Source organism: Lynx rufus, unplaced genomic scaffold, assembly GCF_022079265.1.
Source record: "Lynx rufus isolate CCGP_SWC_20201006 ecotype Redwood Valley unplaced genomic scaffold, mLynRuf1.p SCAF_3, whole genome shotgun sequence".
NCBI classification, from domain to species: domain Eukaryota; kingdom Metazoa; phylum Chordata; class Mammalia; order Carnivora; family Felidae; genus Lynx; species Lynx rufus.
Window position 1 is genome coordinate 72,158,579 of NW_025814845.1, and position 27,244 is coordinate 72,185,822.

The following is a 27,244-nucleotide window of genomic DNA, read 5'->3' on the forward strand; positions in this document are numbered from 1 at the left end:
ATTGCCTTTATGCCAAGCTACAGAAAAAGAATTGATTTTCTGTTTGGGAGCCCTACTTCCTAGATTATATTTTCGTGGCTGTCACTTATCCCACTGTGATTGCCAGATCTTGAACATTTTTAAAAGGTGAAAGTCATAAAACAATCTTTTAAAAGTAAATAGTTGCCTGTAAGTTGTATAACTTTTAGCATGTCATTAGTGGCATATATTGTATTAAAATTTTACTTAGAGACAACTTGATAGCCACTTTTGATATGTTGTGATCAACCCCAGCTGCTTATATTTGTAAAATATTTCATTTTATAAAGATTACTTAGATACCTAGAAACAAATTGAAGACATTCTGTTGTTTTCTGTTTTGAAGAAGATCTAACACAAATGTTCAGAACCAAATATACAGTCATATTTTTATAAACTTTCTCGTAAGTTATATATATTTTTTAAAATGTGCTCTCCTTAAATGGTCATAAATTGAGATTTTTACATACAGGATCTTAAAACAATAACATTAGGTTCTAACTATTTTCTGTGAAATAAGATGCATTTTATAGTGGTAGTTTCATTCCAAAAAAATAATCACATCCCTTCATGATATGGATCTGAAGCAAGACATTGTATTTTCGTGGTTTATTATCCTGATATTGAAGGGAAGAGGGCCGGAAACAAATAGCATTGAAAATAATGTAATTTCAATAATGTAATTTCAACCTAAAATTAATTCTCATCTTATTGATACTACTGTACTAAAAATATGAAACTCTTTTTGTTGAAAAGAAGTTTATTTGAAAAAGGAAGAAGAAAGTTCATAATAGGCAAGTCTTTACACTTGACTCTATATTTATTCTATTTTTATTAGTGAAATGCTCTTTATTTATTTTTTAAAATGTTTATTAAAAATTTATTATTAATAAATATTATTTGTTTTTGAGAGAAAGAGAGAGAGAGGGAGAGAACATGAGTGGGGGAAGGGCAGAGACAGAGAGGGAGACAGAGAATCCCAAGCTGGCTCTGGAATTGGGGCTCATACCCATGAACCACGAGATCATGACTTGAGAGCTGCAATCAAGGGTCAGAACCTTAACCAACTGAGCCACTCAGGTGCCCCATGAAATGCTGCATCTTAAATCACATGTGAAAACAAAAGTAGAGAATGAAAGGGAGAAATGTGAATGACATCAATGGCATGCTGGAAAGGTACCAAACACAGACAATCAAGTCATTCTTTTCTTTTTAATGCTAAACAAGTACTTTCAAACTTTTCATGAGCAGATTTGCACTTTTCTAAAATTTTAAAGAAGGAAATTATGACTTTTCTATGTAACTGGAATTGTTGCTATTTATAATATCATTCCCTAAGAGTGTAACGAAATATCTCACTATTCCAGTTTACAGCTTAGAATAGATAAATGCAGGTGTATTTGAAATTTTAACCTTATTAAAAGATGATGGAAATGAAGAAAACAGCACTGAACTAGGAGTCATACCACAGTTCTTTTACACCTTCTAGTGTGTGGCACTTAGAAAACTAATTTAGGCTTGAGCTTCCCTATCTATTAAACACAAATGTTAAACTAGATGTCCTATAATGCTTTTTCTATATTGATGTAATAATTTATTTCATGTAATTGTGCAATAAAGTTAGGTGGATACATTAATGAACAAGAGAGATAAGTACTGTTTCTATGCCCTTAGAACATACTAACCTCAGATATAGTTACTAAACAAAGACATACACAAGTGATTATGTAATCTCGCTACTATTGCTAGGCTTAATGTTCTTCTTAGGAATATATTCTTTAGTAATTATACTAGTTAGCATGGTTTCAGCTTCAAGTAAAAGAAACAACTAGCTCAAAGTGTATTAAACAGTCAAAAAAATGTTACCATGTCCAATAAGAAACCTACAGTTAGTGAGTGGGTCTTTACTGTCCGTTAATTCAAAGAAACAATGACATTATCAAGGAGCCAGGTCTACCCACTTTTTTCTCTTCAGTTTTTTTTCACAGCTGAGTCTCTTTCTATGCAGAATCCATCAATAGTTTCAAGAAGTAGATTACATCAAAATAACATTCAAAGGGAAAAAGATCTTTCCTCCCTTTTCCTGTGTCTCTTTTTACCGGAGAGGAAACATGTCCTTCAAGAACCCCACCAGTCTGATTTTTCATGGAGCCATGATAGAGCCAGAGTTTGAACAGACTGGGGAGTTGTTTTTTTTTTTTTGTTTTTTTTTTCTTGTTTCTATTTTAAAGAAGGAAGGAGGTGTGAATCAGTAGTGGACAACCAACAATGTCTGCCATATATATATATATTTTTTTTTTTTCTTTCAGAAACTGCATCAATTGATTCTAGAGTTTCCATTTTGGTTCCTTGTTTTATAGTTTTCATTTCTCTGATGAGAACAACCATCTATTTATTCATTATGTCCACTTCTCATTTTAAGGCTTTGAACATATTTATAATAGTTGCTTGAGGGGCGCCTGGGTGGCGTAGTCGGTTAAGTGTCGGACTTCAGCCAGGTCACGATCTCACAGTCCGTGAGTTCGAGCCCCGCGTCGGGCTCTGGGCTGATGGCTCAGAGCCTGGAGCCTGTTTCCGATTCTGTGTCTCCCTCTCTCTCTGCCCCTCCCCCGTTCATGCTCTGTCTCTCTCTGTCCCGAAAATAAATAAACGTTGAAAAAAAAATTATAAAAAAAAAAAAATAGTTGCTTGAAATCCTTGTCTGATAATTTCAGCATATGGGTCATATCATAATGCTATTAATTGTTTTTGTCTCTCTTTTTTCTTCTTTGCATGTCTATTCATTTGAATAGTTGCCAGACATTGTGGATTTTTTTTATTTGAGAGAGAGAGAGAGAGAGAGAGAGAGAGCGAGCGAGCGAATATCTTAAGCAGGCTCCACACTCTACATGGAGCTCAACACAGGACTTGATCCCATGACCCTGGGATCATGACCTAAGTCAAAATCAAGAGTCAGAGGCTCAAGGGATTGAATCACTCAGGTGCCCCTGGCTTACTTATTTCTGAGAGTCTGTATTTTATTGTCTTCCTTTAAAGAAGGAAGAGTATTGTTCTAGCAGATGGTTATTTTAAAAGTGAATCAGATTGATACTTGTTTTTTGTTTTTTTTGTTTTTTAAGCTTGGAAATCTCATCGAGTACTGTAATGCTTCTTTGCTCCTGGCAGATACTCTCCTAAATCTGCATGGGCACTGCAGCTTCTGTTTTTTCAGGCTGCATCCAAGTTCAACACCCTGAAACCACTACAGTGGCAACTCATATAATTATTGCTGTTTTAACTTTACCCTTTTGGCATCCAGAAATTTTTCTGTCTTTCCTTCCTGTGCTGTAATAAGTTTAAAAATAAATGTTCTTATAATTCATCCAGTATTTCTTCATATTTGGAACAGGAGGTGGAGTATAGGTCAGCTTAATCCAGTGTGTTCCCAGTGGTCTCTGCAAATTAATATTTTAACTGCATTGTGGTTAAGTGCTACAAAGGAAGCCTTAGCATAGAGAAGAGGAACCTGTGTGTTTTTACATAGATGCAAAGGGGGTTTCCTTAAGAAGTGTTGTCTTTTAAGCAGAGATCTGAAGGCACAAGTGTAAGCAAACTTTTTATGCAGATAGAAACACATACACAAAATTCCTGAGGCAAGATGAAGTTTGTCACATTGGAGGGCCTGTATGAAGGCTGGTGTACTTGGAGCTTAAAAAACAAGGAGGGGCGCCTAGGTGGCTCAGTCAATTAAGCATCTGACTCAGGTCATGATCTCAACCTTTCCTGATTTTGAGCCCTGCTTAGGGCTCTGACAGCTCAGAGCCTGGATCCTGCTTTGGATTCTGTGTCTCCCTCTCTCTCTCTCTGCCCCTCCCAGCTCACTCTCTGTCTCTCAAAAATAAATAAACATTTAAAAAATTTAAAAAAATCCAACAATGAGACAGTTGTTAGAAAATAAGGTATGGTAAGGCAGACAGTTGCTAGATCACAGAGGACTTTGTCTCTTATGTTATTTGTATTTTAGCTTGCCTTTCTCCTTATCTTGCTTTTTTCTACCCATCACTTCAGGTGGTAGTGAAATCCTCCTCAAATGTAAATTTATATCTAAATTGAAAGTGTTAACCAGTTGTTATAACCACTATACTACTGTGGAGGGAGGGATGCCGGTTCTGTCCTTTCAATAACGAAGCTAACTATCCAACTATAAAACAATTTGATATACAAGTTTTTCCCCCCAAATGACACTTTCAGTGAACAATATATTTCGAAAAGAAATATGAGAAAAACAGCTTATTTATCAACAATAGGCTTCCTGTGGTTAGTTTCTTACACAGACAGTTTTTAGTTCTGGAATGCCTGTCTTAGAATTATTCAAGCTAAAATTGAATTTACCATAGATAACTCAATCCTTTTTAAAATGAAAATTAAATAAAAATAAGTTTCCAAAAGTAAGGTTTTCAGAAACTATTATTTTCTACAGATCTACTTAATGAAGCTTTGGAAAGAGGTGTATGCATATGCTTATTTATTATGGTGGTCAAAAAAGATTACTTTTACTTTTTCATTCCTTGGAAATCTGCTTCAGAAATTACAGCCATATTATAAAGTGTAAATCATTGAGATCCCTTATGGCCATAGATATGTGCTATAATGAAAGGTGTCAGTGCACTAAATAAGGAACAGCTCCTTTGACAGATAAGGGCATCAATCCTTTGCAACTGACATGATCTTGTATTTTGTTAGTCATTGTGGCCATTATATTGGGAGGTTTCCAAATGATGTGGGTGGAAAGAAAATTTCTCACTATCAAAATGATAGTGCTCCTTCTAACTAAATGAGAAGAAAAAATCATGAAAATCATTTTATTTTTTTCTCCCTGATAAGGAAGATCCTTTAATCATTCTAAGTTTATTTTAAGATATCCATTTTCTTATTAAATTTGTCATATTGAAAATAGAATTGCAGCAGAACTGTTCAACTAGCTTGGTAGAAAATTCCTTTCACACAAAGAATTCCAGTGACAAAAGTACAGAGCCAGTTCACTGTAGTAGTTTAAGTTAAATGTTTAAAGTGCCAGTTAAAACTCAAGTTTTTCAAGTTGAAACTTTCAAGAATACATCTAATGTAACGTTTATGAGCTTTCCTGTTAATTTTACTCAAAACCTTCATTTTTGTGGTACTTACAGACTGAGAAAGGTCCATAAGTTTAAATTCAACTTTATCTAAATGTTGATAAATTTTTTAATTAAACTTTTTGTTTTGAGACAGTTATAGACTTACTGCAGTTGTAAGAAATAGTAACAGAATGATCCCATGTACGCTTTATCTGAACAGCTTAATTTTAATTCCTGTGCTAATCAAAATACTTTCTCTCTCTCTCTTTTTTAAGTTTATTTATTTATTTTAGTAATAAATTAAATTATTTAATTTATTATTATTAAGAGACAGAGAGGGAGGGAAAGAGAGAGAGAATCCCAGGCAGGGTCCACTCTGTCAGCACCTGACATAGGACTCGAACTCATGACTCCTGAGATCATGACCCCAGTCAAAATCAAGAGTCAGATGCTCAACCAACTGAGCCACCCAAGTGCCCTCCTTGTCTCTTTGATTCTAGCCATTCTGACAAGTGTAAGGTGACATCTTCCTGGGTTTTGATTTGCATTTCCCTGATGATGTATGACATTGAGCATCTTTTCATGTGTCTGTCATCTGCATGTATGTCTTTTTGAAAAAAAAATGTCTATGTCCTTTGCCCATTTTTTGATTGGATTTTTTGGGGTTTTTATGGTGTTGAATTGTATAAGTTCTTTATGTATTTGGATCTTAATTCCTTATTTGGTATATCATTTGTAATATATTCTCCCATTCAGTAGGTTACCTTGCCATTTTGTTGATGGTTTCCTTTGCTGTGGAAAAACTAAGCATTAAATTTTTAGTTATAAAGACTTGAACAGTATTCATGAGCAACAAGGCAAGTGTAAATATTACTGAGCAATTCTACTGAAGATTCATGGAGTTGGCACAGAGAGGGTGAACTGTATATATGTTCAGTGGAGATTACAATGTCTTTGTTGTTTATTTGTAGTAGTTGTGATTAGTGACCCACTGTATCAGGCCTCAGTATTCCCCCTGACCCAACCCCTACTTTTTTGGCCAAGTTAAGGGACTGTCTATCTTTTTTGTTATAATGCATATTTTTTTCACTCTTCTGAAATGATAATCATTCAGAGAGTTGGCAGACAGAGTGGTATATGTCCCAAAGTGCACAGATTTTATTATCTAGTGAGCCCTGCTAATGCAGGGACAGGAGAGTATGTGAACTAGCTTTATCCTCCTGGCATTATTATGGATGGTCTTTGTGAGAGGAAACTATGGGTTCATATTAGAGACTTTTCCTTTTCTTGTCAAATACAGGGATTTTTTTTAGGTGAATTTACCCAGAATCACTTGGATATTTTTGGCCCAATAAAAGTCTATTGTTAAAAAGGTTGAGTTATAAAATATTTAACAATTATAAACCTCAGGGGCCAATCAATCAGAAGGTAGCTCATAAACATACAACAGGATGGCTGTGTTATCTTTTGCAGCTGAGTAGTAGCCCTGTTTAATAGTCTGTTTCACGACCTCAACCTAATTAAGAATGATTTTGATTATAGTGGTCTCGTAGCCAACTTTTTCATTTAGAAGTCAGATGTTTTGAGGTGAAAATATCTGTTTTTCATATGTGAAAGAATATTGTAGTTGACCCTTGAACAACCCAGGGGTTAGAGGTGCTAACCCCCTGCACAGTCAAGAATCTGTGGGTAACTTTTGACTCTCCCCCAAAATTATCTACTAATAGCCTATTATTGAACAGAAGCCTTATCAGTAACAGTCAATTAACACATATTTTGTATGTTATGTGTATTATATACCGTTTTCTTACAATAAAGTAAACTAGAGAAAAGAAAATGTGAAGAAAATCCTGAGAAAAAAACATTTATATAATGTACTATAATTATCAAAAACAGTGGACCCACACAGTTCAAATCCATGTTGTTCAAGGTAACTGATATTCTTTCAGTACCACCTACTAATAAATGTGGTGAACGTCTTGAGGTCAGTGACTACATCCTGTAAGCCTGTATCCTATTATCCAACTTCAGCCATTATTGCTCGCTGGACACAATATGGATGTTTTGTATAATTGTGAAAAAATGCCATCATTCTCTCTTGTTGGAATTATGAATACATTCAGTCTTTCGAAGTATAAAACAAATAGCTAATTTATCTCCTAAATGAATTTCTGTATATAGCCCATTCTTAACTATCTGAAAATTATAGAGATTCTTAGATTTGTAAATGTTAAACTATAATCCACTGAACCTCAGTAAACTCCTGAAATTAGTCACGGAACTTCACACCTGTATGGTTTCTAAAACGTTTGTCAGTCTTCAATGATGTTTCGATATATGACTGGACAAAGAGGTTCAAAGAAATAGCAATCTAACTAAAAGGAATTTTAAAAACATGCGCTTAATTACTTTATTGTAAGCGTGTTAGGAAATTTTGAACCATGGGTGGCAGCCTTGCAATGTATAACAGATCACCTTGCAGAAAAATTTGTGTATGTAGATGACATATTGCATAGATTATTACCAAAATTTATGCTTTATTCATTCGCTCATTATCGTATTCATTTTTTCAACTTCAATTATATGCTTACTTACTGAGTCAGCCTAATATGCACCAGACAACAGGGTAGTTCACAACTAAAACCTGATAAATTTTTGAAAATTCTGTCGTAAATGAACTATTATGCATACTGTGAAATCTAAATTTTATATTCCATTTTATTCTTATCAGTCTTAGAGAAAATAGGATAGAAGACACTAACATGGGCATTTTGACAAAGGGTCTCAGAATTTTCAAAGACTAGTACTAAGAGGAATTGATACACATCACAAGGAATTTTTTTTGTAGCTCACTACTGACATTGATCAACAACTTGGAAAAATACTGCTTTGAATATGCTACATTGTAATTTTTTGTTCTTTTTTTTTTCTTATTAGGAATCTTTCCCTGAAATTAACAAAAGACATTGATCAGGAAGTCAGGTGTTCCCATATGAGCCGAATGCCCCCCAGTCCATCTGCAGATTGGCCCCTGCAAGGTGTGGAAGAAAATGGAGGCTTAGACTCTCTGCCTTTCAGATTGATGTTACAGGACTGCACAGCTGTCAAGACATTATTATTAAAGATGAAGAGAGTTCTTCAAGAGGTAATTAATGGTTTACTCTAAGATTAATGTCTCTCAGTGCTGGTAGACAGTGGAGTCTATAGACTGGTTAGTACCTGCTTCTTTCAATAATTAAGTGAATGACACTGAGCAGGGGTCAGGCATTGTCTTGCAATTTAGCGCTCTCCTTTGTCAAATGAAGGACATGGAGCTCTGGTTTATAAGGTACTCTTAAGCTCTAGAATTCTAAGATTCTATGAAGGAAGTGAAAAAAAAAAAAAAAAGAATAAAGTGACACCAAACCTGGGCAAAGTGGATTAAAGAGAAACGGGCATCAGTTATTAAGTTACATTTCTATGTTGCTATAAAGCTATTGAGAGACCTATTAAATGGACTTCATTTTAATGATACTGAGGCTTTATTTATATGATACCATAAAAGTAGTTTAGTCATTTTTGTTCCAGTAAAAACAGTCTAGTAAAATGTAATCTGAATGTTTGACTGATTTTACCCACTGAATACAGTTGCCCTTCTACATTTGTGCTGTTAGATGATGAATTTGTTAGGAGAATACATGGTGGATTATTTCATCTTTAAGGCCAGTAATCAGCCATCCTTTAGGATTTAGGTATGTTATGGATTATATTATTTTTTAATGTTTATGTTTGAGAGAGAGAGTATATGTGCATGCATGCAAGCAGGGGAGGGGCAGAGAGAGAGGGAGGCAGATGATCCAAAGCAGGCTCTGCTCTATCAGCACAGAGTCTGATACTGGAACTCGCTAACCATGAGCTAACGAGCTGAGCCGAAGTCCATGCCTTACTGACTGAGCCACCCAGGCACCGCATGGATATATTTTTATAATTACATCTATTTTGGGGGGGATTTCTATAAACAGCACACACATTAACATTACTTTAGATATGTAAAGTGAGACATCAGAAATGTTAAATATCTTTCCTCCACTAGGTGTGAATTCAAGACAACAGGTTGATATTTCTGACTTCAAAGTCACTCAACTTTTTACTATATCCCATTATTGTTCAATTGATTTGTCTTGATAGGAGATGATAATAAATAATGTAAGAACAGAAAATATAACTATTTAGAATGAGTAATATCATGGCTTCCTTACAAAGATGACCACTAATAACACATGGGTAATGATAATAATGCTAGCAGCTACCGCTAGAGGCCAGAATGGAATCAGAAAGAGAGAGGGAATTTAAGAGAAATGATGCCATAGACTATTGGGGTTATTCAGTCATGTGTTCTTATCAGATGTTAAAGTAAAAACTGGAAAAAATATCTGCATTCCATACCGGTTTATATTGCTAGAATCTATGCAGGTGGGGTGCAGGAGTAGTGGTTTTATTTTCAGTCACTGTTAGAATTTCAGGAATTTTATGAGCTGGCAGTTAAGGACCATCATAAAATTAAATTATACACACTTATGATGAAGCACATTATATTTTTAGAAGGGTAATCTGTACTCAAAACCTATCATTTATTGTTTATTTTACTATATTCTACTATTAACTACACTCATGCATTTATTTACATCTATTGGCTCTATATGTGAAAACATAACAGTTACTGTGCATATTTTTCCAATTTTAGATTCATTTAAGTCATTTTGGCAACTTGAAATCAGCCACATGGGAATATTATGCCACAGGAATTAACAAATACTACAAATTAGGGCTTCCAGTGTTTGGTAAGCCTATTAAGTAGTTAGAGCATACTACTATATGTATGACTATGAGGTCCCTGTACTGACAACGTAAGTGTTTTGCTGCACTTGTTAAATCTCCCTGACCTTTGGCTTAACATGCAGCCTGAATCTCTTTGAACAAGGCAAGCTTAATAACAGCTGTTATATTAAAAGATATTAATCTCAAAGTCTGTAATGTTCATCTATTCATCTTTCTACCTCTCCCTTGGTCTGAGTTTTAATTAAAAAATCAACAAGTAAAAAGGAAGTAGGAAGAACAGACAGGAAATGTCAAGGTGTTTTCTTAGTGTACTTAATTTTATAATTTAAAAATATTTAGTGATATTCACTGTAGAGTTAATGTTCTGAATATATTGCAATTGTCTTTATACTTCCATCTGTTTTTATTCATTAAAGAACATTTGAAGAAACTGAAGACAATTTGTTTTTAAAGCTCATGTATAATGAGCAATAATTACATGTTTGGTAAGCCATTCAGAGAGCAGGGTCTTATTCTTTATTGTCAACACGAAAAGCAATATTATGATTTGATTAACATTGACAACTGTTCTAGTTGTTTTTATAATGAATGCCTTAAAAGAAAATTGTTTATTTAAATATTCTTAGGGCACCTGGCTGGCTCGGTCGTTAGAGCAGGTGGCTATTGATCTCAGGGTTATGAGAGCCCCACACTGGGTGTAGAGATCACTTAAATAAATAAATTAAAAAAAAAAAAACTGTCCTCTAAACCAGGAATTTTCCAATGATAATCTACATTTCCTTACTTAATTTGAGTTTAATACCAATTACTCATCTTAGATTAACAAAACTTTTTTAATATAGAAAAATTATTCTTATTTGATGGTTACATTTTTATGAAATGTAGTCCCACTATTATACACAGATTATTTTTTAGCTGCAGAAGATCTCAACTATTTGATTTTTAAAATAAAAAGGAACTAATGAGTTTAATATATCACATTAGAAAATGCTCCTATTTGATGTTTTTCCTAATGATGCTCTGTTGATATCTTAAATTTTAATTCTGAGGTAGGTTAAATGTGAATATTTTGAGTGGAACCTCACACTTTTAATTTTGTCTCCCCTCTTTGAAGATAAGTTACCATTATTAAAATGCATGTGCATATTCCCAACAACCCAAACATTAACACCTTTATTTAAAAAAAAAAAAAAAAGACTGACTTTGGGCCCTTAGAAATTCTATTGTCATTTATAGCATTAGCTATAAAAGTGACTGTAGCAAACGGGGAAACTATGCCATTTTTTTTCTTCCTCTTTTGTTATTTTTTTCCACATAATTCTATTAGCTGTAAAAGAAGAGAATGTTTAATACCTACAGAGATAGTCTCTGTTCTGTTTCCTTTCACTTTGCTCTGTTTCCTTTTTGCACTCCCTCATGAAATTTGTTTGCAGTATATGGTAATTAACCAAGAGGGCTACTGGGAAGAGATTTCAGGTGAGATGAGTAGTATAAATTTCTAGAAAGATAATAACTAATAAGAATATTTACCTAAGGTCATTTGTAATCCCCCACTGCTACCCATGCCTTCTTAGTTTATATTTAATAAATGAATCCTGGGAATGTACCTAGCAAACTTCCTGAATCAAGAGACATTAAAAAAAAGTTAGAAAAATGTTAAACAAATTTTAAAAAGTTAATATCATGAGATGAATCTATTCTAACAATGTGAGAACCATTTATTTGAGAATCAGTATAATTTATAAAACCATGCAAAGTTAGGCTGGTAATTGACTAAAAAGCTTATTTTCCTTTTTCCTTTTCTCAACAACCTAATAATTCAAACTAATTTTAATATCTCCAAAAATAATAATAACAAAATTTTCAAAGGTATTTTTTCTTATTTTTAATTATAAATTTAATTCACAAATATATGATGAAATTTGGAATGTTTTGAACTTCACCATTCATCACTATTCAATGGACATTTAAGAATTTTTTGTGTTTTTTTAAAGATATTTCAGTAAAATGATTCCAACAACTTAAAATTTTTTTTAACATGTATTCATTTTTGAGATAGAGACAGAGCATGAATGGGGGGAGGTCGGAGAGAGAGAGAGGGAGACACAGAATCTGAAACAGGCTCCAGGCTCTGAGCTGTCAGTACAGAGCCCAACGCGGGGCTCGAACTCGAGGACCACGAGATCATGACCTGAGCCGAAGTCGGACGCCCAACCGACTGAGTCACCCAGGTGCCCCTGTTTCCAACGATTTTATAACTGACATTTTTTTCTATCAGCACATGTCAAGAGCAAATGAAAAGCCTATAGAATAGTAACACCAGCAATGGATAATTATAGACAGGAAAAGCAATTATGGAGTCATAAAGTAAGGAAATTTACCAAAAGCAAGCAATTACCCATGTAAATGCAGATAGCAGTGTAATAATTAGACTTCACTTTATATTTATCTTTTGAAAATAACAAAATCACGTTTCTGCTATCTGCTTTATGTTTGTTTGTTTTTGCTTGCTAAAAAATTTGTTTAAAGTAAAAATTGGAAAAGAAGTACTATTAAAACTAAAAACACAAGAAAATGAATGGCTGTACTGTCAGATATAATAAGGCATGTTACCAGAATCAAAGACCTATGTTTCGTACTGATGAAAGAGTCAGTTCATCAGGAAAACATAATCATATATGTGGATGGCTTATTTAAGTAGCTTGTAAATTTATGGTGTAAAATATGACAGAACTAGATGAAGAAATAGACAAATTCATATCATAGTTGATTTTAACTCCGTTCTCTAGAATTGATAAAACAACTAAACGAAATCAGAAGAGTTTCAGAATATTTGAACATTACCAACTTCTTTAACCTGACATTTATAGATTACTACAATTAATAATAGAATTATACATTCTTTGCAAATGCATCACCAAGACAGAGTACATGCTGGGTCATAAAAAAGTCTCAATAAATTTCAAATGTAGAAATCTATGGAGTACATTTTTTTTAGAACAATGGAATTAAATCAGGAGTCAGGAATGATAAAATAACAAGAGATCAAATTCTTGGAAATTAAACAACCAATTACTATATACCTCATGAATCAATTTCAAACCTCAAGGGAAATTTTAAAGTGATTTGAGTGAGATGATAATGATGGTAATATAAGATGAAAATCTAAACTTTGTGGTATAGCATTGCAACCATGCTTAGAAGGAAGTTTATAGTTTTAAAAGTTTATATTTAAGGGGTACCTGGGTGGCTCAGTTTATTGAGCTTCTGACTCTTGATTTTGGCCCAGGTCATGATCCCACGGTCATGGAATCCAGTCTCACATTGAACTTCCACTGAGCATGGGGCCTGCTTAATATTTTTTTTTCCCTCTGTCCTTCTCCCTTGCTTGTGCACTTGCTCACTCGCTCTCAAAAATAAAATACATATATGAAAAAATTAAAAGTTTATATTTAAAGGAAGAAAGTGCTATAATTGACAATCTAAGTTTTTTGTTAACTAGAAGAGCAAATTAAACCTAAGGAAGGGACTAACTTCCTTAGGTTCCTAACATGAAGAACAAACTTAATAGAGTTGAAATGAGATAATAGAAAATTTATGAACCCTAGGGCAATTCAGTTGGTTAAACATCTGACTCCTGATTTCAGCTCAGGTCATGATCTTGTGGTTCCTGTATTGGAGCCCCATGTTAGCTCTGTGAAGATAGTGCAAAGCCTGCTTGGGATTCTGTCTCCCTCTTTCTCTGCCCCTCTCCTGCTCACACACAAGGGCAACATACTTTCTCTCAAAAATAAACATTTAAGGGGCACCTGGGTGGCTCAGTCAGTTAAGCGTCCGACTTCGGCTCAGGTCATGATCTCACAGTTTGTGAGTTCGAGCCCTGTGTTGGCCTCTGTGCTGACAGCTCAGAGCCTGGAGCCTGCTTCAGATTCTGTGTCTCCCTCTCCCTCTGCCCCTCCCCTGATCACTCTCTGACTCTCTCTTTCAATAATAAATAAACGTTTAAAAAAATTAAAAAAAAATAAACATTTAAAAAACAGGAAAATTTATGATCCCCAAATTGTTTTTTTTTTTGAGAACTTAAAAAAAAAAAAAGACTGTAGAAAAAAAAAATAAAAGAAGAAACACAAATTACTAGTATCATCAATGAATCAAGGCAGGAGTAATCAGTACAAATCTTAAAGACATTGAAAGGAAAATAAGGTGATGTTATTAACAACAGTATGACCACAAATATAACAATATTGATGAAAAGCACAAATCTCTTGAAAAATCTAATTTTCCAAAATGACACAAGAAGAAAGTAAAAGTCTGCATAGTCCAATTTCTATTAAATAAATAGATGTTATTATTAAAGGAAGGAAAAAAAAGAAGGAGAAGGAGGAGAAGAAGGAGAAAAATCATTCACATTAAAAAAAAGAAAAGCAAAGAAAAAGCCCGGGAGTTTCAGTGCTGAATTCTATCATACATTAAAAAAAACTTAAGATGGGGGTGCCTGGGTTGCTCAGTTGGTTAAGCTTCCAACTTCAGCTCAAGTCATGATCTTATGGTTCAGGAGTTCAAGCCCCATGTCAGGCTCTGTGCTGACAGCTCAGCCTGCTTTGGATTCTGTCTCCTTCTGTGCCCTCCCCCACTCTCATTCTGTCTCTTTCTCAAAAATAAATAAACATAAAAAGCAAAAGCAAAAGCATTAAAACCTTAAATATAGGAAAGAAAATGTAAAACTACCTCTATCAGTAGATGACATGGTGGTTTATAGACAGATCCCTAAGAATTCTATTAAAAAGTTTATAATATGCCTAATAGGAACAATAAAACGTGGATTTAGGCAGGTTCAAGGATACAAAAATAGAAAGTTGTAATAAAATTATGTATTGCTCCATAGAAAATTATCTGGTGGTCCAAAACAACAAATGTTTGTTATCTTACGATTTCTGTGGTCAGGACAGTGAGAGCAGCTTATGAACTGGTTCTGGCTGAAAGCCTCTCATGAGGTTGCCCTCAAAATGTCAGCCATTGCTGAGCTCATATGGAAGTTTGGCTGTATTTGAGGATTTACTTCCTAGCTCATTCATTAGCTGTGGCAGGAGGATTCAGTTCTTCACTGCTGGTGGCCAGAGCCTCAGTTCCTCACCATGTATGTTCCCATCTGGCTTCCCAAGAGTGTCTTGTCCCAAGACAATCCAAAAGAAAAAGCATGATACAAAAATGAGCAGTGTCTTTTATAATCTCATCTCAGAAGTAACATATCATCAGTTTTGTGAAATTTGTTGGAAATAAAGGCCAGCCTTGCTATTAGTATGGGAGGGTACTATACAAAAGTGAAAAATCACTATACAAAAAAAAAAAAAAAAGTGGCCTTTGCTACACAAGCTACAATAGTCTATCTTTGGGACCCCAATGATGATGCATCCCTTACAATTCAAAGTATATTTACCTCTCCCTGAGGGCACCCAAAGTATCATTCCATTACATCATCAGAGTCTTTTCCTGTAAAGGCATGTGAAGTTGTAGATAAGGCTTAAGTAAAGCAATCCAAGTTCAGTTCTCCATTCGAAGACCTGTGAACTAATGCATAGGTTAGCAGTTTCTTGTTTAGGCCTCAGTGCCTGGGAATGATTCTTCATGGCTTTTAGGTCTGCCTTCTGTACTCTTGGTTCTACCCTCCAAGTCATTCTTTTTTGTTTTGTTTTGTTTTATAAAGTTAGCACATTATTTGCTTCTGAATAGTTATCCCATTCTTACATGTGTTTGGAGATGTTGGTTTCCAAAGAAGTCTTCATTTTGTAATGTTTCTGTCCCTTTAAGTCCAAATTGCAGAATGTTTCTATGAATAGAATTCTCTTAAATTATTTTTGGATCTCTTATGACTCTTATTAGGAATTCATCCATTCCATTAGATATTCCATTAAATACTCCATTAGACAAAAGCCACATCACCAAACGTGTTCAAAATAAACCCTTTTTGAACTTGAAGTAGCTGATGAACAACCTGCTTAAGCTTTTGAAAAATGTCATTGTTTGGTTGAGCGGATCTGTGAGCCATACCCTAAAACCTCTAGCAGGACACCTTTTGTCTGGCTAAACTAGGTATTCTGCAGTACTACCTTTCTAGCTTTCAGAATAGCTCTACTTCTAATAAATTTCTGTGGTAATAAAAAAAAATGTTTACATCTGGCTTGGTATAGTTGGTGTATAGCCTTGTATTTTTATCAAAGCTCATCAAATTACACACTTAATATGACACCATGTGGAATGTCATCACATAACTGGTAACTCCCCTGTCAGTGCTTCCATTTTGTGGAATTTCTGTTCTTCCTTTGGGAGGCCTGTAAATGAAGTATGACCATTTATCATGCAGATGTAGTTAGAGCACTATTGTTGATTCTTATAAATTGTTATTAGAGCTTAATTTTCTTTCTCATTAGAGTAACAAGTTTAAAAAAAACAGTGTAACACAATCTTCATGCGAAACAAGCAATCCCATTCTATACGTCTCAAAGTATCCTCTGGCTTAGATAATAGCATATCTTAGATTCACTGAGAATGCATAGGTTACCGAATAAGAATATTCTGCTTACAAGAGGTGTGGCTCTTTATAAGACTATAAAATTTGATCTGGAAAATAGATAAGAAGGGAAGGGAAGAATAATTCCATGGCTCTTCTGTTATTTAACTTTTGATAGTCCTCTAGGAAAGATTTGAAAAGGCAGTGAAAAATCATTTCCTAATTCCCAGCCCCATTTCATTAACAAAGTCCCCCTGGAGGAAATATATTAGATGGTAAAGATCACAGGTATTTGAGATCATTAAGATCTTCTAGGAGTGATTTTCACTTCTGCGACTTAATAGCTGCTACAAGTTAAGGTTTTGGGTCTCTATTTCATCATATGAAACTTTATTAAATACACCATAAGGTTATTTGGACAATTAAACAATAAAAAGGTTATGACACTGAGAGTGTAGGGAAAGTATCCATGAATATGAGTTACTGCAATTACCTTGTTTGTGTGATTATTAAAGACTATGTCAAGCCAGGTGACAAATATTAAAGATGTCTTAAATACTTGGAAATATGCTAGTAAATGTTCTTTACTAGGACCAAATGTTGTATTTATTGAATAACAATTCATTATTAATCATTGTTAATAAAAGTTATGTTAGTTGAAACTAAAGATAGAAGTATTGTTTCCATTTACGGTTTTCTGGACTTTCAACTGAGGCAGTACATTTAAACTGACATTCTCGGGGCGCCTGGGTGGCGCAGTCCGTTAAGCGTCCGACTTCAGCCAGGTCACGATCTCGCGGTCCGTGAGTTCGAGCCCCGCGTCGGGCTCTGGGCTGATGGCTCAGAGCCTGGAGCCTGTTTCCGATTCTGTGTCTCCCTCTCTCTCTCTGCCCCTCCCCCGTTCATGCTCTGTCTCTCTCTGTCCCAAAAATAAATAAACGTTGAAAAAAAAAAATAAAAGAAACTGACATTCTCTGGCTAAAGAGCTACTGCATGTCAACTAAATTTCCTGTTTTCAGTCAATATTAAAGAAAGGTTTTTACAAGTTAGAAATGATTGTAACAGATCATGGTGGTAGCAGTTGAGGCAGTGAGAAGGAAAACAATGTGTTATGTGTTTTGAAAGTAATGCCAACAATAATTGCTATGGATTGGAATTGGGTGGTGATGGAAAGAGGAAAACAAATGTAACTGAGACTTGTAACTTGAGTAATGGGCACCTGTTCTTGCTACTTCCTGAGATTAGGAAGAGTAGGAGAGGAGTAACCTGTGTGAGACAGGAAGGAAACAAGTTCTGTTTTGGCCAGGTTAAGGTGGAGGTGTTCATTTAGAAATATAGGGACTGTAGCAAGTAGAAATTCAAATTAATATGTCTACAAACCCAGAAAGATTAGGGCTAGAAATATAGAGTATTCAAGATTATGTAGATTCCGTTTAAAGCTACGGAAGAGAGAACTTGTACCTAAAACCAGAGCGAGATGCTCCAGTATTTAATGATGAAAAATCAAGAAAAAGAGTGTCTGATGAGAAGGGAAGAATACTAAGTTTTAATGTCAAGAAGTCAAGAGAGAACATGGCTTCAAGAATGGCAAGTTGTGGGATGGTGCTGTAAAGTAAGTATGACAAGAAAAGAAAAGAAAACAATCAATGGATTTTGGAAATCCATTAATTCCAAAAGTAACTTACCTAAGCACTAGGAATTTCAGTATGTAAAATGACCTAGTAGAAGTGTTCATTTACAAAACAACAGCCTGGGTGGCTCAGTCAGTTAAGCTTCCCACTTCAGTTCAGGTCATGATCTCATGGCTTGTGGGTTCCAGCCCTGCATCAGGCTCTGCTGACAGCTCAGAGCCTGGAGCCTGCTTCAGATTCTGTCTCCCTCTCTCTCTCTGCTCCTCCCCTGTCCACTCTCTCTCTCTCTCTCAAAAATTAATAAACATTATAAATAAATAAATAAATAAATAAATAAATAAATAAATAAATAAAACAACCTAGAATAGAAATAGTAACCATTCCCACCAGGTTCTCAGTTGTTAAATTATTGGTTCATTTATTTATAAGGTGTTACTCTCTGTGTTTGAGGATATGAAAATGAATAATACATGTCCTGAAATAATTTTCAAAACTTATCTTAAAGTAAGACATGTTTAGTTTTGGAAGGATATTATAATTTTATTAGGCTACTTAAGAACGATAAACAGAAATTCATTTTACATGAGTATCCTCCATATTGAGGTATTATTTTTCTTTTGAAAAATGTTATTTATATTAAGATTATTATACTGCAAAGGCAATCGAGCATAGTGATTGCAATATACTAGTCTATACTGGAATAGACTTCTCAAATTTGAGTATCAGTTCTCACTAGGTACATGTGACTCTGGGCAAGACACTAGTCTCTTCCTAAATATCCGGTCTCTTCCAGAAATGGAATTACTAAGTACATATTCAAAATTACTCAATGATATGGTTTTTCCAAAGCGCTTGTACCACATTACTCTCCCTCTGGGTATAATATATTCATATGATAGAAAGGTTTATGTTTATGTATTATTATGTCCCACAAAGAGTATTTTGAGTACAAAAACCAAGTCATAGATAAATTCATATAGAATATAGAGTTAAAAAATGAACAAAGTTAAATAATATATCATTAAAGAATATATATATATATGCATATATACACACTAGTGTGTCTGTACATATATAGTATATACTAATACACTAATAGTACTAATATACTAATATACACTACAGCCATGAGAAGAAATACAAGAAGTTAAACATAATGTTCAAGATAAGATTACCTATGTAGAGATAATGGGTAGGAAGAGAGGTAAGCACGTACAGTTAAGGAGAAGCCGGCAGAGGACTTTGTAGATAACATTTATTGTATTAGCAGTACATTTCTGTATATGTTTCTTCAAAATTATTACATACATGTAATATTTTCTTATATGTGTTTAATGTTGCATTAAAAAACTCAGTCTTTCTGGGACGCCTGGGTGGCTTACTTGGTTAAGTGTCCGACCTCGGCTCAGGTCATGATCTCATGGTTCATGAGTTCGAGCCCCACATCAGGCTCTGTGCTGACAGCTCAGACCCCAGAGCCTGCTTCAGATTCTGTATCTCCCTGTGTCTCTGCTACCCCTCCTCTGCTAGTGCTTTGTCTTTCTCCTCTCTCCAAATTATTCATACACTGAATGGCTTCCTGTCCACCAATCCCATTCCCTACAACACTACCTCTGCCTGCTAAAATTGCAGAAATATGTTGGCTATTTCTTTGCCATCAATGTATCTTCTGATATTTATTTGATGTCAAAATAAAAATGAAGCGGGATCAAGGTAAGAAAGCCTATGCCTATCAGCCAGGTAATTCTTTCCTGGTATGTGTACTTATATCGTCTGCTGGTCTTGTGTATTATTTTATTGCTTATTTAAAAATGAAAAGAGTCCAAAAAGACTGTAGCCTGTAATGTAAACAATGAACACCACCCTCATTGAACCTGTTATAATCATATTCAGTAATTAATCAAATAACCACTAATATGGTTTTGCTATGCATGTCTCTCCCTTTTCTTCATGAATCCAGCATTAATGTCTCAGTTGTAATACAACTCACATACTATTGTGTAATTTAATGGGCTAAATCTGGCATCAAGAATTTCAGGCTGCAACATAACAGACACACAGCAGATGGCACCCTGCAGAACCTCCAGGGGATACTCTGAGCTTTCAACACTTCTGGTGGAGGAGGGAGAGAGAGAACAGAGAGCCACTTAAGCAAATGGTCCTGTGGAAAGCCTGCAATTGTGTTCCTCTGAGACACATTTTTACTGAAATTGTGTTTTGTTTTTGTTTGAAAATCAGAAAGAAAGGCATATTTAATTACAGTGAAAATGCCTGTTTTTAATCACTGAGTGTATAAAAGATGGCGTTACACATTTAGAAACATAACGCAATTGCTTGGAAGAAATATAAACCTTAAAGTACTCACATGTTTACAGATGAGCAAAAAGTGTTTTAGCCTCTAGTGACTCATTTAGATGGAGGGCAGTTATTTCTTAATTATTTCATTTTAACCTTAATGAAAATAGAAACCTGAAAAAACTATCGCCATTATTTTAGTGTAAATTTACTAATAGAAATACAGATATCTACTCTTGCAAATATTATAGTTTTAAATAGTTTATTTTTTGTTGTTTTAGAGGAGTAGCTATTAATAAAATCAAAATGACTCAAAATATATTTATAACAAATAAGTGAGAAAAAAGTAGATCTATTTGTCTTATTCTCTTTGATTAGACAGCTTCTGTAAGTATGAGGAGATAGAAGTTTAAAAAGAATAATGAATTATCAAGAAAGATTTGATTCACTTTCCTCAAAAATATGTAAATTGTTTTGTTATCGATGGTCTTCATTAGAGGTCAGGTAACTTTTTTTCTGTAAAGTCCTGGCCATAAAGTCTGCATTGCAACTCAACTAGTTATAAGTAGTAAGAAAGCAGCCATGTAGCATAAACAAATGAGCATAGCTGGAGTCCTGTACAACTTTATTTAGAGAAATAGTCAGAAGGCCAGATTTGGGTTCTGGCCTGAGCCTATCATTCCATACTACTTCAAAAAGAGGTGATTAAAGTATAGTGAGGAGGCATTGTGTAGTTAAGAGCATTACTTTTAGGAGCCAGAACATATAGTCTAAATCCCATGCCTTTACTTACTAACTGACTGACTCCAGGCAAGTTAAACTCTGGGGATAATAACATTAACATATCACTTAGGTTTGTTGAGAATATTACATGTGTTAATATGCTTAAAATGCATGGAACAGTATAGGACACAGAACAAATGCCCAGTATATATTAGTTACTATTTTATTATCATTACAAAGTCTGAGGACCACTAGTGAAATAAAGATCATGCATTTGCCATTAAGCGAACCTGAATTCAAGTCTTAGATTTACAATAATTTAAAAATGTTATTTTGTTCTATTTTATTCAGTTGCTTCAATGAGCTTTTGGTTTCCTCACATATAATAAGAGGATAAAAATTATTATAAATTTTATTGTGAAGGTTAGATTTAAATTGTGTCTGGCAACGGAGAGAATTTAAATGTTAGTTCCCTTCTCTCTCTTCTCCCCCACCTCCTTTAAAAAGCAAAAACAAGGGGCGCCTGGGTGGCTCAGTCGGTTAAGCGGCCGACTTAAGCCAGGTCATGATCTTGTGGTCCGTGAGTTTGAGCCCCGCGTCAGGCTCTGTGCTGACAGCTCAGAGCCTGGAGCCTGTTTCAGATTCTGTGTCTCCCTCTCTCTGACCCTCCCCCGTTCATGCTTTGTCTCTCTCTGTCTCAAAAATAAATAAACGCTAAAAAAAAAAAAAAAAAAAGCAAAAACAAAAACAGCTTATTCTAGTACTAATTCTAAATTTGTTAAACTGATTTCGATTTGATTCCCAGCTCGATAGCACATTCATGAGACTTATTTCTTCTAGAATGGGCCCTTGATTTTGGTATTTCTATTTCTTACATGCTCCAGAGGTGAAGCACAGTCCTTGAGTCCCAGGTTTGTTGCAGAGATTCTTCGGTGGTTCGCAGATTTCCTAAATACTGCTTGTTCACCTTTCTAAATCTCTGATCAAATTGCATGATTTTATAGTAAATTTTTAATAGATGTCAGTGAATAAATAATATGTCCAAATATAGTACCTATTTCTTGATTTTAAAATAATAAATTTTAGGGGCACCTGTATGGCTCAGTAGGTTAGCATCTAACTCTTGATTTCAGCTCAGTTCATGATATCCTGGTTCCTGGGATCAAGCCCCACCATAGGACTCTGTCCTGACAGCATGGAATCTACTTGAGATTCTCTCTCTCTCATCTTCTCTCTTTATGCCCCTCCCCCGTGTGCTCTCTCTCTCTCTCTTTCTCAAAATAAATACTTTTAAAAAATAAAATGAAAACAAAATAAAAAAATGTTTTTAAGAAATATTTATAAATGCTGAAATATAAGTCTGGTTTATTATTATTTTTTTAATGTTTATTTACTTTTGAGAGAGAGAGGGCAAGTGGGAAAAGGACAGAGAGAGAGGGAGACACAGAATATGAAGCAGGCTCCAGGCTCTGAGCAGTCAGCACAGAGCCCGACAGGAAAAGGACAGAAAGACAGGGAGACACAGGATATGAAGCAAGCTCTAGGCTCTGAGTGGTCAGCACAGAGCCTGACACGGGGCTCAAACTCACAGACCTCGAGATCATGACCTGAACTGAAGTCAAATGCTCAACCAACTGAGTCACCCAGGTATCCCTATAAGTCTGTTTTTATTATTTTTTTAAATTGTTTTAGTTTTTATTTTTTGAGAGAGAGAGAGAGAGAGAGAGAGAGCGCATGCATATGAGCAGGGAAGAAGCAGAGAGGGAAGGAATGAGAGAGAGAATTCCAAGCAAGCTCCACACTATTAGCGCAGAGTCCAATGTGGGGCTCGAACTCACCAATTGTGAGATCATGACATGAACCAAAATCAAGGGTCAGATGCTTAACTAGCTGAACCACCCAGGCCCCCATAAGTCTGTTTTTAAATGGTTTTTTTTGCAAGAAATTCAGTTATAGAAGTAATTTTCTAAGCTTCTGTTTCAGCAAGCATACAATTCCGTCTTTGTCTCTCCCAAACAATTCTACTTTCCCTCAAGGTGGCACTTTGTGTAGATTTACCACATATGATTTAAAATATGTTGTGGTGTAATCTAGGGTGAAGTTTAATTACAATGCAGTTTAAATTTTTTTTAATATTTTATTTTGTGAGAGAGCAGGGGAGAGGCAGAGAGAGAGGGAGACACAGAATCCGAAGCAGGATCCAGGCTCTGAGGTGTCAACACAGAACCCGTTGCGGGGCTGGAACTCACGAACCGTGAGATTGTGATCTGAGCCAAAATGGGTTGCTTAACCGACTGAGCCACACAGTCACCCCATAATGCAGTGCTGTATTAATTATATTATGATATTTATTTCTTATTTAGGGCTTTGCAAAAACTTTTCAGTTAGCATGTTGTTTTCTTTCATTTAACTCTGAATATCTAGCATGATTTGGACACATGGTTATAGATAAGGTGTGGATGAATTCTCTATCTACTGAAAGTTCTGTGTCCCAGTATGCCTTTGTTGCAGCCTACGGCTGTTTTGAAACCTAAGGCTGATTTTCTAATATTATAAGGCTCCCTCATTCACTACCCATTCTTGAAAAAAATTAACAACTTGAGAAATTTCCTTGGCTGGGGCTTTGTCAAATTTAATTGCCACTGGAGAAAAAACAATTGCAACATGTATGTATTCTTGAATTGTTTCTTCTGGACATTTCTCTGTACTAAGATGACATCTAAGACTATTCATTTTTACTGGCAAATTGCTTTGTACCTACCAAAGTTGTATATGTATGTATGTATTTTCCCCTTAAGAAACCGTCAAAAAAAGAAACAAGTTTTTGGTAATGGATAGTGGTCAAAAAACACTTAATATTGCTGGGGATGCTTATAACTGTGTAGACCACAGGCCAAGAAACTGCTGGCATTGATTTTGGGAGCAAAAACCCTGCAGATAACACCTACCTCTTTGTGCATACAGCAAACTATAATAATTTATTGTTGAAAGATAGTCTACAATTCAAGTGTTGATTTGAGAATATTGCAATATTAAGGAATGGAAGAAATACTAGGATGCTGGTATATGGGGGGGGTATGTGAGGGTGTGTGTGGAGGTGGTTACCCACACATGTGTTTTTATGCACACAGTGTCTGTATGTGTTGGGAATTGTTGAGTGCATGTAATAGAATGTGTTGGGATTGGGATGTAGGATGCAAAAGGCTCTTAAAAATAGATCCAAAAAATCGCTTCTCGGCATTTTGGCTAAGATCAAGTGTAAAAATAGACACAAAAGCAAACACCTTAAAATAGTTATTTGTTATGTATTTACTTCCTTCCTGTCAGATTAGATTTGACTGTATTAGTCATCCAGCGTTGCAAAAAATTGTGCGATGCTCTTAAAATGCACACCAGGGCATATGTCTACATTTGCAATCTTTACCTGAGTCATTTATTGGAATCTTATTGTTATCTCTTACCTCCTTTTCTTCACTAGATTCTGTTAATTTACTATTCCTCCTTGGATTTTGGCCCTGGCTTTCACCTTTGCTTCCTGTGCACTGATCTTTCTTCCTATTGGTTGGAAAACAAGGAGTAGATTACCCACCTCTCTCTGTCTTTTGTATTAGAGATAGGACATTTCATATATGTGTGTGTGTATACATATATATATATATATATATATATATACATATATATATATATATGTATATATATATATATAAAATGGACATTTTTGATTGACAGCTGGTGGTTATATAACATATATATATATCCATATATATGTATATATGTATGTATATATACTTTTTTTTTCTTTTCTTTTCTTTTCTTTTCTTTTTTTTTTAATATTTTAAGAGAATTTTTGGTTTGTGTGGCCAGACAGCACAGAAGTAACCTGGGCTTTACTTTAAATCTCATAAAACATCTCTTCACACAGGATTTATAATTTCCTAGTACTCTCTACCTCCACCCTCACCCCACCACATCATTTTCATTTTTAATTACAGCCGAAGACAAATGATGTTTTTCCATAGTATTTTTCCATGGTATACCCATGTTCTCTCAGCTCATCATGCTTCTCCCCCAAATTGAATTCCTGTTTATGAGATAATAAGTATTTAGCTTTAATTAAGAGAATTTATCTTCACTTATTATAATGATAATTATTTTTCTCAAAAATTCACCATTTCTGTGGCTATTTATTGTAGTTAGCTATTTTCCTGATTATAAACTTCGGTGAAGCTTTTACTAACTATGTACTGAGTGAATCAGGTTGACTACCCTCAGCAGGCACCATTACTGAGAGTCTGACATGGACAGGAGTCCTGACTCTATTCCTGTTACCTGGTCGTGCGGTTCTTGTCCCAGATGTACCAAAGAATAGGAGACCAGAGACCAGGATGGAGAGAGTTTATTGAGTAGATAAGTATAGTATACTTTCAAGAGTGAAAGTGGGCCACTGTCAAGCAAGAGCAGCAATGGCACAGAGAAGCTCAGGCTACATCTTTTTAAGCCTGTTTTCTGCATATGTAAATTTGGCTTTGTTGGACATTTTTGATTGACAGCTGGTGGTTATATAACATTTTGGCCTCTGTGCATGCGCCTAACCATGATGTATTCTGTTATAATTATTTATGTATTGTATATTTATGAGTGTCTAATGAGCTTTTCTTATGGCCTTAAAGGTAGTTAGGGGAAAGTTGCACCCCTTATGCACATGTTCGGCTCTTAAAAGTCCCCCTGTGGTGTTAGAGCAGGCTCTGTGGCCAGGCCTTTCCTATACTCTTATTCAGAGGTGACTCTAAAGGCATGGCTGTTAACCCTCGGGTGGCTCTGGGGCTGTGTCCAGCACCTGCCCTAACCCTCCTTGCACATGTCTAATAGCTGCCTAACATTTCTGTTTGTGTTTAAAGGCTAATAATTCTATTGATTCTGTACTTTTTTTTTATCTCCCTCAGGTAGTTACATATGACCATGTTGATCATTTTCAACAGGGCCTTATAGACACCAAAGAGCTATATTGATCAATTTAATAGCTGTTACCACTTAAAATTTTTAGAAATGTTCTTTATACTCTGCCCTGAAAATTAAAACATAAAATGTTGGAACACAAATTGTCAGAGCTTTTTTTTCCCAAAAATATGTTGTGTAAAAGGTACTATGAATGAAATGTAGTGAATATTCGGTAATAATAAATCATTGTGAAAAATACAATTCATTTTTAATAATTAAAAAAATATTGATAAGTCCAAAATGTATACAAAATATTCCTTTTTTTTCTTTAATTTTTTTAGTGTTTATTTATTTTTGAGAAAGAGAGAGAGGGAGACACAGAATCCGAAGCAGGCTCCAGGCTCTGAGCTGTCAGCACAGAACCCAACGTGGGGCTCAAACTCACGAACCACGAGATCGTGACTCGAGCCAAAGTGGGACGCTTAACTGACTGAGCCACCCAGGCACCCCAAAAACATTTCTTTAAAACTAGCATTGATTGTAGGTGAGGCGTAGGAAAATTAAAAAGGAAAATCTAGATATAGTTTAGTTTATACTTGGTTAGGACAAGTTCAAATACACTCAAGTCATTTGTCCTAAGAGTTTAGGCAGTGACGTAGAGAAGTTCAAGGTAATAAGAAATACAATTTTAAAATATCTTCTTATGAATCAGTAAGTAATAACCAATGTTATTTGGCTTGTGATAGTGTTATTTTCATTAAAAAAAAAAGACCTTGTCATGCCTGTTTTTAGAATCTAAATGGAGAGAGTTAAACATAGTAAACCACTTTTAAAATAAAATAAGATATTTTTAATTTTTTCATTAAAAATTTTTTTAACATTTATTCATTTTTGAGAGCACAAATGGGTGGGGCAGAGAGAGAGGGAGACACAGAATCCAAAGCAGGCTCCATGCTCTGAGCTGTCAGCACAGACCCCTACCCAGGACTCGAACTCAAGAACTGTGAGATTATGACCTGAGCCAAAGTCAGATGTTTAACAGACTGAGCCACCCAGGTGCCCCCAAAATAAGATATTTTGTATATTTTTCATTTTACCTTCATTTATTAAGATGATGTCTTTTTTTTTAATTGCTTGAGCTTTCTAATTTATTTTTACATTTAATATTAGGTTATTATGTGGCATTTATTTAATAGACCCTTTAATATAGCTTATATGAT

The 27,244-nt window shown here is 34.9% G+C and overlaps 1 protein-coding gene across 2 annotated transcripts in view; it reads left to right on the forward strand.

The window, feature by feature from the left end:
- Positions 1–27,244, forward strand: part of CCSER1 (coiled-coil serine rich protein 1) — an 854,890-nt gene that overhangs the window by 430,479 nt on the left and 397,167 nt on the right. For both annotated transcript variants that reach the window (XM_047091177.1, XM_047091178.1), the window contains exon 6: positions 8,049–8,256. In XM_047091177.1, the coding sequence (XP_046947133.1) occupies positions 8,049–8,256 (208 nt within the window). The remainder of the gene's footprint in view (positions 1–8,048; positions 8,257–27,244) is intronic.